Source organism: Antechinus flavipes, chromosome 2 (genome assembly GCF_016432865.1).
Source record: "Antechinus flavipes isolate AdamAnt ecotype Samford, QLD, Australia chromosome 2, AdamAnt_v2, whole genome shotgun sequence".
NCBI classification, from domain to species: Eukaryota; Metazoa; Chordata; class Mammalia; order Dasyuromorphia; family Dasyuridae; genus Antechinus; species Antechinus flavipes.
The window spans coordinates 509,444,812-509,455,495 of NC_067399.1; the positions used below are offsets into that span (position 1 = coordinate 509,444,812).

The 10,684-nt window shown below is 41.3% G+C and overlaps 1 protein-coding gene across 1 annotated transcript; it reads left to right on the forward strand.

The window, feature by feature from the left end:
• The first annotated feature begins 486 nt into the window (after window positions 1-486).
• Window positions 487-5,789, forward strand: DNLZ (DNL-type zinc finger). Its single transcript, XM_051980331.1, has 3 exons — window positions 487-808; window positions 2,629-2,768; window positions 5,514-5,789. Exons 1-3 carry the CDS (start codon window positions 557-559, stop codon window positions 5,677-5,679), a joined length of 558 nt encoding a protein of 185 aa, XP_051836291.1. The 5' UTR covers window positions 487-556; the 3' UTR covers window positions 5,680-5,789.
• The last annotated feature ends 4,895 nt before the right edge of the window (window positions 5,790-10,684 follow it).

A 10,684-nucleotide genomic window follows, 5' to 3' on the forward strand; every position in this document is an offset into this window, starting at 1 on the left:
ACTATAACATAGCGGACAAGTGGTCACGCGGCCTCTGCTTTCCACGCCGGGAAAGCCCCCACCTCTTGAAAGAACCCATTCTACTTTTGGACAATTCTAATTATTAGCGAGCTCCAACTGGTCCCTTGGCAGCTTCTCCTCAGCGTCCCAGGTTCTGCCCTCTGGGCCTCCCCGAGGCCTCCCCTTAAATACACTGAGACAGCCCGGGGTTTGAACTTCTGGAGTCTTAGTTCCGGTTCCCTTAACCAGTTCTCTTCTAACAGGGGACTCAAAGGTTGCTCTCCTCTGGCCACTGACTAAGTTATCAGTATTCTTCTAAACCACAACGCCTACAATTTTGAAGATTGAAGCAGGGGGCTTTCTGCTCCTAATTCTAAATACTAGGAACGCTTCCCTGAGTCACAGAAGGGCGCCGCAATGAGCCGCTTCAGCCGGCAGGGGGCAGAGCAGCGGAAGATCAGCTAGCTAGGCTGTTGTTGCCATAGGTGACGGCGTTGCCCAACTTCAAGATGGCGGCGACACGGCTTCGTCCGCCCATTAGGAAGTGGGCGGAAGCATGCAGCGGGCTGCGACGTGGGGCTGGCGGTTGGCGCGGCTGGTCCGAACCTCGGGCAAGAGCACCGGGCCAGGTTCACATCAGGGATGCATCCGAGACAGTTTTGGGAAGAGGCGGCCGTGGTCCGGTCCGGCGGGCGGCCGGCGGTGCTGGCAGCGCCCACTGAGTTCGGGGCCAGATTCCGGGCCCGGTTCTGCGGCTGAACTGGGCCGAGTTCAGGCCTCTCACTACCAGCTGGTCTACACCTGCAAGGTGGGTGCTGGCGTATGGAGGCGGAGACTGAAGTCTGCGGAACAAGGCGGGTTTCTCGAACCCGAGCAGGGTAGGGCGGGAGGAGAACGTGGAGCGTAGCACGTGGGACCGCGGGAGTCCGAACCTCGTGGGCTTCCGAGTGGAAGCCGCGCGTGCGCGAACTTGATAGACGCCCCTGCCGGCCGCCGCGCCCCCGCCCCTTAGCGTTAGCCACCAAAGCGAACTTGGGCTGCGACTGAGGTGATGACTTGCCCCGGGTCACACAATGGCTTTGGAAGCGGAACTACAGTTCCGCTCTCGGTCTCTGGGGCTCATTGCCCAGCTGGTGGTGGTCGTCCCCTCTGTAGAATGACATACAGGGATAGGGTTCTTTTAATAATAATAATTCATATTTATATAGGGCTTCCCATGTGCCAGGAACTGTGCTAAACGCTTTACAATTATGTCATCCTCACAGCAATTCTGGAAGGCAGATACTATTGTTACCTCATTTTACAGCTGAAGAAATTGAGGCAAATAGGATTAAGTGACTTGCCTAGGGTCACATAACTAATAAGAGTCTGAGGTTGGATTAGAACCCAGGTCTTGGCTCCACTGCACCATCTAGCTGCCTCAAGAGAAGGGAAAGACTTGGGCTAGGCGCTCAGGAGAAAAAGACTTCGTGTTTACTCGCATTTTTATTGCTTTCAAGGTATCAAAGTTCTTTGAACTAAAGGAAGGGTAGAGAGGTTTAGGAACCAAGATTTGGGGGTTACAAGTGGGGAAGGGAGACCTGCAGAGATTGGGGCAGGTCCATGGTTGGATAGCAGGGCTGGGAGATAAGAGAAAGCAGAGAAATGGGACGGAGAGATTTGGGCAAATCTTTGGGCACAGGCCTTCATAAAGGCTTGTTTGACTTGAAGAGGGGAAGATGTGGCTCAGAGCACACAGGATCGAGGCATGAAGGGCGAATGGGAGGGCAGAAACGGTACCCCTCCTTCCTTAGAACACTGAGCACAGTGCTTGGCACATAGCTATTAGTAGTAGGAGAAGAATGGGAGGGTCGGAGGAAGGCAGGTGGGAGTAACAGGGCTAAGGATGTGGAACAGCTTTGGAGAATGTGGTGGCCTGAGATGATTTCAAGGCACTTCTTCCCTCTGATTTCCAGTTTACCTACCAATGGAATGGAAACTTCCCTCGCACCATCTACCCGCTATTGGGTTGGTGGTTATTGGATGAGGGCTGGGGCTGAAGTCTTTGTAAACTTTAAAAGCTTTATAAATGTGAAGTATTATCATTATTAGTCACAGCCTATGGCAGGAGAGGAGCAGGGACAGGCTGTGGGCCTGGCCTGGAATACAGAGGGGACGATTAAGGCTGTGACGAGATAGCACTGGGCAGGAGGGATATGAGTAAGTGTAAGTAGGCCTTAGACTACTCCTAAAGCATTAGGAGAATTGAGGAAGCAGGTGTATGTTTAACCCTCACCAAGGCTGCCAAAGGAGAAATAATAAAACAGTGCACAGTTATTCATTCTTTACATTTTATGTAGCACTTTCATCACAATAATTCCTGAGGGAAGTAGTATAAATAGTATACCCATTTTAGAGGTTAGGAAACTGAGGCTCAGTTTCAGTGAATTTTCCCAGCAGATCACAACTCTTGACATCAAGTCCAGTGTTGTTTCCAGTGATTACATCATGTCCCTTCTTCCTTAGCAGATATGTCCTCCAGATGGAGGATAATTAGGCTGAAACCCCTCAATTTTAAGGGCAGAATGTTGTGGGAACATGGTGGGTATGGTGATGGTGACCTGTTGACAGGGCTGCTTTCTCTCTAAGGTCTGTTGGACAAGGTCAACTAAAAAGATCTCCAAGCTTGCCTATCATAAAGGTGTGGTGATTGTAACGTGTCCCAGCTGCCAGAACCACCATATCATTGCTGACAACCTGGGCTGGTTCTCAGACCTGGAAGGGAAGAAGTGAGTACTCAATTTTCATGGATATCATTTCAGTCCCTTTTGTAAGTATTGGAATCAATCCCAATTATAATCCAGAAATAAGTTTTTTAGTTTTTCAAAAAGAAGCTTGTGACACATGATTCACCAATATCCGGAATTCTGATATTCCCAAAATATGAGTGTTTGTGTTAAATGCAGGTGCACTTAGTAATGATAATAACTATTATTTCTTTATCTTTTAAAGATTTTCCTGTTTTCTTCACAATAATCATGAGAGATAGGCAGTTTGCACTGTATTTTTACAAATACATTTGTACATTTTACAAATGAGAAAACTAAGACTTGACTAGAAAAGTGAAGTGACTTGGCCACAATTAGATAGCTTGTAAACAACATTTGTGACTGGAACCTGAATCTCCCGACATCCAGTCTAGTATGTTGTCTTTCCCAAATGGAGTGTGAATTTTGTTTGTTTTCTCCAGTCATACCCACATCATTTGAAATACTCAGAAATCAGTTAAAATAATGCTAAGAAAAAATTTTTTAAGATAACTTGATACTCCTATTTTAGATTTCTTGCCTTTTTAATGGGGGTGGGGCAGAGAGAAGGAAGGAGAAAATTTGGAACTCAAATTTCTTTTTAAAAGAATGTAAAAAATTGTTTTTACACGTAGTTGGAAAAAATTAAAAAATTGAAGTTTTTCTTTTTTAAAGAGATATATTGTTTTATGTGGTTAGCCGTCCAGAGAACCTTCTTTTCAACTTTCAGGCCAACTTTCCAACTATCCAGAAGATTTCTTATAGGTTCAGGCAGCTGTCAGTGCTGGGAGAATTGACTCCATACCATTGTAAAAAGCAGAACTTAAAAAAGTTTTCTTGAATACCAACAACTTCAGATAACTTGATTCAATAAGCATTGTATTTAAAAATGAATGGTCTTTCTTCCTTTTGAGAGTTAAGAGATATCAATAAGTTATATTTTAGTGACAGCTTAGTTCTCTATAGGCATCTATTTTCTTTTTTTTTTTTTTTTTTTTGTTCCTCAATAGTACTTTATTTTTCCAAATACATACGGATAGTTTTCAACATTCATTTTTGTAAGATTTTGTGTTCCAAATTTTTTTTCCCTCATTTCGCTCCCTCTCTCCAAAATAACAAGCAATCTGATATAGGTTATACATGTACAATCCACATTTGTCATGTTTTGCAAGAAAAATCAGACTAAAAGGAAAAAAACAAGAAAGAAAAAACCTCCCCCAAAAGGTGAAAATACTATATTTTGATCCATATTTAGTCTCCATTTAGTCTTTTCTCTATATATAGAGATGACATTTTCCATTCCAAGTCTATTGGAATTGTCTTGGATCACTGTAGTTCTGTATTGTACAATTTTGGCATAACTTCAAATTGCTCTCCAAAATGACTATCACCTGACAACTCCCACCAACAGTGCATCAGTGTTCCAGCTTTCCCACATCCCCACCAAAATTTAAATGACCTTTTCCTATCATCTTAGCTAATCCGGTAGGTATGAAGCAGTACCTCAGAGTTGTCTTAATTTGAATTTCTCTAATCAACAGTGATTTAGAGCATTTTTAAAATATGACTATAAATAGCTTTAATTTTTTCATCTGAAAATTGTCTGTTCCTGTGCTTTGATCATTTATCAGTTGAGAAATGACTCATATGCTTATAAATTTGATTCAGTATTTTATATTTTATAAAGGAGGTCTTTATCAGAAATACTATCTGTAAAAAATTGGTTTCCCAGCTTTCTGCTTCCCTTCTAATCTTGGCTGCATTGGGTTTTTTGTTTGTTTGTTTTTTTTGTGTAAAACCTTTTTAATTTAATGTAATCAAAATTATCCATTTTGCATTTCATAATTTTTCTAGTTCTTTGCAGGCCCCTATTTTCGATAGCTACAATTTAGGAATGACAATTTTTGATTAGGGGAAGTGGAAATGGGGAGAGTGACAACAAAGCATTTATTTAGTGTACTAAGAGTATACAGATGTCTCATTTGAACCCTTATCATCCTTTGGATGGTAGGTGCTGTTATTATCTCCACTTTTACAATTGAGGAAACTGAGGCAGATAGAAGTTAAGTGACTTGAGAGGGTCACAAAGTTAGTGTCTGAGATTGGAATTGAAGTTGGGCCTTCCTGACTGTTGGCCCCCTAGTCACTTGCCACCTCATTGCTTAGGAAAGTGTTTTGAAATTTGAAGCTCTTTGCAGTTGCTCAAGTTAAGTCTGTTTTGGTTTGGTAAACTTGGGTGCTCAGGGCTTCATGTGCCCAGGGGCCTTGTTAGAAAGTCCCCTAGATAGGGAGAGAAGTCAACAGAAAGAAAAGTGGGAGAAAATGGAAATTTATTTGAAAATTTTGCTTAGGGACAGCTCTGAACTTAGGAGTGATTAAATATTTCCATCTTCTCTTCCTTCTGATACTACATGGTTCCCTAGTTACAGATCTAGGAACTTAGGGTGTTAATTTGATTTGTTAGTTCATTCAGCAAATAACCTTTTAGCACCTGCTGTTGGTTGTGCACTCTTTGGGAGAGAGGTGGCAAAGCACACACAGACTAGGCAGTTACTACCTTCTACAGAGTCAACAAAGATGGGGTGATAACATTTGTAGCTGGTAGTTGAAGCCAAACCTCCAGGGTTTGAACCTCAAGTTTCAGGCTCAGATTTCATGTGTAATTCTGATTGAGCATGAAGAAAAGCTGACAATCATAGCCTCACATTGGGACACTTTGTCTTGTAGGAACATTGAAGAAATCCTGGCAGCTCGAGGAGAGAAGGTGAGGCGAGTGACGGGGGAAGAGATTCTCGAAATTGTTTCAGAGGCTGAAGCTGGACCGCAATCTTCTCCCTCAGAGGGGGAAAGCAGTTCTGATCCTACAGATGCCACAAAAAAGGACCCAGCCTGATTCAGATGAAATGTGGATTTCCCCCCTGCTTTTTCCATTTTATCTTTGTGCTGAAAAATAAAAGAGATTTTGCCTTTGTTTTTATAAACAAAAATGAATCATCTTCAAAATTCCACTGTACAGTCTGTTTTTTTTTTTTTGTCTGTTTAGACTCAGTCTTTTAACTCTGAGAAAAATTAGTAATATGAAAATGCTCTTAGGCCTTGGATACCCTGTACACTAGCTGTATGGACCACAGGGCACTTAAGCTTCACAGACTCGTGTCTTCACAAGTCAGAATAATGTGGGGGCACATTTGTATAGTTAAGGAAATAGAAACTTGCCAAAGGTGGGATATGAATGGAGATGGACCAACATGGTCCCTGTATTTTAGGTACTGGGAAGTTAGTATATCTAGTGGTCAAACATCCTCTGGATGACAGTTGAGGTCTCAACCTGAGTGATTTTGTCTAAAAATTCTCTGTCCTTTTTATTATTTGCAATATCACCTGTTTCTACCAATTGAGGGACTGATGTGAGTTAACAAGCATCCTCTTTCATTGTTATCATTGAAGTGAATAAATAAGCCTTTATTCAGTGCTTATTGTGTGTCTTTCCCCGCTAAGTTCTAGGGATATGAATAGAAAAAGCTGACCCCATTTTTACTCTGAAAGAGAGAACTCATTAGACATTCTAATTTAGAGAGACCATATGTAAAGGAAAACTCAAGTAAAATGGGATAGAAAAGCCAGAAGTCCTGAGGGAGTCATGCTGGGTCTGATGGCAAGGCCCAGAGATCTTTGTTATGTGGGCATGTCAAAGTACCTTGTAAGTCCTGGAGATTTATAGACCATAAGACTGAGGCAGACGGTAAGGCCTGAAGTGCCTTGTAGTAGTCATCCACTATATAGTTTTTGTTCAGAATTTCTTTATGCAAGGAGATGACTTGGTCTGTGCCAGAAGGCCAGGAGTTCTGTCTTGCCACAGGGTCTGTTCAGCCAGGGGCTTCAGATACAGACAGTCTAAGAGCAAACTGGCATCCAAGGTCTGGCCCAGACAAATGTGATGAAGCTCTTGTCACAAGGATGGCCAACCAACCAGATAACGAATATTTCCAATCACACAGCTCAAGGATACCATCTACTAAAGGTACCCCATCCTAAGAAGCTCAGAGTACCAGAATGACCATAATAAGAGGGCATTTTGATGCACTTGCCTCTTGATCACTAGTCAGGTTGTGGGGATCAAAGGAGATTATATACAGGGATGTCCCAAAAATCTTGTAAAATTTGAAGTTTTACCCTTTCAAATCTGAAGTTTTACATTCATTTAATCATTTTTCAATCATGTTGGCTTTCCATGACCCTTTTTGTAATTTTCTTGGCAAAGATATTGGAATAGTTTGCCATTTTCTTTTCTAGCTCATTTTATGGATGAGGAAACAGGCAGAGTTAAATGACTTGCCCAGAATCATACTAGCAAATGTCTGTGGCTGAATTTGAACTCAGATCTTCCTGATTCTAGCCTGGTACTCTTTCCACTGTACTACCTAGCTGCCCCAATTTTACGTATATTAAAGCTTGAAAATGAACTGAGACTTTTGGGACACTGAATTAGAAGTGCTTTGCAAATCCTAAAGTGTCATATAATTGTGAGCCACAAGAAAATTGAGCCTGAACAAGGAAGTGATCTGACCAAATGAATAATAATGATATTAATAATAATAATTGCAATAAGTTACATCAGCATGAGTTTGGAAGCAGACTTGGGGAGGTTGTCTTTCTGATGGTCATGCTTCTAATGAGCTTTAGAGATAGGATTTTGATGGGGTTTTTCCTCTCTCATTACTGGCTATGCTCCTGGGATGAGGGACTGAGTATCCCAGTGTTGAGGCAAGGGATCCCAAGAGGTTGGGAGTCACAGACTGATGTCACTTGGTGTCTCAAAAGAATTTGCAGGCTTGAACCCATATCCAAATCAAGGGGCAAAATATATTGTAATTGTAATTTAGTTAAAGTGGGCTAAAGTCCAAAAGAATTTAGCAAAGAACCCAAAGCAAGAAGACACATTTATGCAATTCTTCATGTCATTAATATGCTAATTTTATGGCCTAGAGGTAAAACTTAGTAGTTGTCTCAGGAATTTGGTTATCACTGACCAGCAAATCTAGGATTATCCTAAGACTAGAAGGCTTTAGAATCATTGATAGACAAGATTGTCTGAACAATAGTATTCTAAGGTTAGAGAGTGGGGGGGGGGGGGGTGGAGGGAGAGGGGGAAGGCGGGGAAGGGGGGGGTGTGAACTCTGAAATTGTGTCTCCTTTAATCTATAAAATAATCCCTCTGAAAATCTCAAACCAGAGAGTTTGGGAGGGGCATATTTTCCAGACAGGCCTTTTTCTAAGATAAGCGGCTTCATTCAATTGGAGAGCTTGGGCAAATCACCCCCCATTGATCTTTTGCGTAGCCGCATCCCCATTCAGGAAATTCTAAGTTCTGGGGAAAAGCCTTCAAAATGATTTCATTCAATTGGGAGATCTTGGTCTGATAATCAGCTCAAACTGCCCCCAGACCCCAAGATTTGCTCATAAAATAGATTTCTGTTAACACATTCTGAGCAGAGCTTCTTAGTGAAAAATAAAACTTCCTTTTTTGCCACTAAGATTTTGGTCGCCAAATTCTTTCATGTTGGACCTGCGTCTCCGAGCAAAGAGGGGATTCTCACATCAATTCTCTACCACTAGAACCACATCATCAGGATCACTAATATATCTTCCCTAAAGTCTAAGGGAAGAAGTATTATTATATTCCTAGGCCAGAAGACTTTTACAATAATTGATGGGCAGGTTGCCAGAACAATAGTACTCCAAGGTTGGGGTGGGGGGGTGGGGGAACACCTCTGGATCACAGATTCTAAAGCCAGACAACTTTAGAATTACTGACATTGTTAGAACAGAAGCCCTCTAAAGTTAGGGGACCTTAAAATTGTTGCTGTTTCCCCTAGAAGGTGTACTTCTTCACCAGGTCAATGCTTTCCACATGACACAGGGCTGGATCCCTATTTTCTCACTCAAGATGTAGGCTGTCTTGTTTTAGGAAATTCCACTTGCAATTTACATGTGGATGTCATACTTAACAATCAAAAGGTGTTTTAGACACTTTTGTCTTATTTGACCTTCATTAGAATCCTAAGAGGTAAACAGGGTAATGATTGGCATTCTCTTTTTTTATAGATGAGAAAACAAAATTACAAGAGTAAAGTGACTTGCCCAGAGTACCTCATAAATAGCAGATCCTGGGCTCAAACCCAGATCTCTTAACTTCCAGTCCAGGGCTAGTCCAGTTTTCTTTCTGCTAGACTATATGTAAATTATTTTGAATCCATCTCCCTGACTTTACAAGATGCCAAAAATGTACTTCTTTCTACAAGTGCCCTGGGACGTGCGCCCTTCAGCATTAATTACTGAGGGCATTCTCCTACGGATATTCATTCTGCTGAAGTCACTGAGCTAGAGAATTAGCAATTTAAATGAACACAATGGTTCCAGAATGCCTAGACAATTATTCTTGCCCAGAAATGGGGGGTGGCTAGAAAATGCAGTTCCTTGGGTGGGAGGTAGAATAACGATTTCCTATTGTTCTCTATAGGGCTTGGGGGGAGGTGTACTCCCTATCTATTACCCCCCTGTCCTTTCCTTGGTGAACAACCAGCTATTATTCCCCTCCACAGTAACCTTTAGCCAGATGGGAGGTTTGGAGTGGTGGGGGTAAGGAGACTATTATCATGTCCTTTACTCTTTTATTCCTGAAACTGAGCAATTCCTATGTCAACAACTGCCAAACCCATGTGTATGGGCTTCAGGGCTGAAAGGGCAAGTTAGAAATCACCGAGTTCAACAGATTAATTGTACAGATGAAAAATTGAGACCCAGATAAGTAAAATTATTTGCTCAAGGTCACACAGGAATTAGCAAAGTTATCATTTGAACCCAAGACTTATGACTTAAAATTCAGCATTCTTTAACTATTCAGAAGGTCTTGTTTTTTCCCAGGTTTTTATGTCCAGAAATAGACTTTTCTGGATGAAGAGAAAGAATGATAAGTGAAAAAAAATTTATTAAGTATTTACTATATGTCAGGTATCATATTAAATGTTAGGAATACAAATAAAAAAGATGAATGGTCCTTACTTTTACGGAATTTACATTCTGGTAGGAGAAACAGCAGATAGAGGATGAATGGTGGCCAGGGAAGGGTGTTATGTTCTAGGAAGTTACAGAGATGATGAGTGGAAGCAGTAATAGGGTTAATTTTGCTACTCTTCTCAGTGCAGGAGATGGAAAGGGGGTGAGGGCATATGTAAATAGCAGCCTAGCCAGAAGATTGCTGGATTGAAATATAGTTTATGGCCTGGAGTTATCTAGATAGAGTAGACTTTATGAAAACTCCTTAGTCAAGAAAACATGTCCTCAGGTGAGCTTCTATGACTACATCCCCTATTTAAAAAAAAGAAGAAGAAGAAAGAAAAAGAAACATATTATTGTTTAATGAGGAAAACAAATTCATTTATTAATTCTGGGGAAGTGTCTTATTATGGGAGCTTTTAATTTCCTGTTATTATTTGGAACTTGGGACCATTCCTCCTGCAAATTTTGTTTAACTAATAATCTGTCTTCTGTTAATATTAACCCTGTCTGACCAAAATCTGACTCACAGAATAATAATGTTAGGGGAAGGTCAGGGCCATTTCTCCTAATTGAAAGGTTGTTGAGTTGACCAAAACTTGTCCCATAGGATGTGAAAATATACTGAAAGCCTTCAACATTCCTTAGATTAAAAAGCCAAAGGAAGAACTTCAGCTATCTCTGACTCCTTGGCAACATGTAAATCTTTCTTCCCAGTCAGCCTGTTTGCGGTCCCTCTAAATGTAATTTAATCTGTAACCTGACTTAGTTCACCTAGAAAACAAAGTTTTTTCTTTAGGGGATGTATGAGATGATGACTTTGTTCAACTGTTTATTCAATT

Bases quoted from the DNA above. Each gene is read 5' to 3' on its own strand.
- DNLZ (XM_051980331.1), top strand. From the start codon at position 557: ATGCAGCGGGCTGCGACGTGGGGCTGGCGGTTGGCGCGGCTGGTCCGA. The intron at 809-2,628 runs GTGGGTGCTGGC...TTTCTCTCTAAG, and splicing joins AGCTGGTCTACACCTGCAAG to GTCTGTTGGACAAGGTCAAC. The intron at 2,769-5,513 runs GTGAGTACTCAA...TTTGTCTTGTAG, and splicing joins TCAGACCTGGAAGGGAAGAA to GAACATTGAAGAAATCCTGG.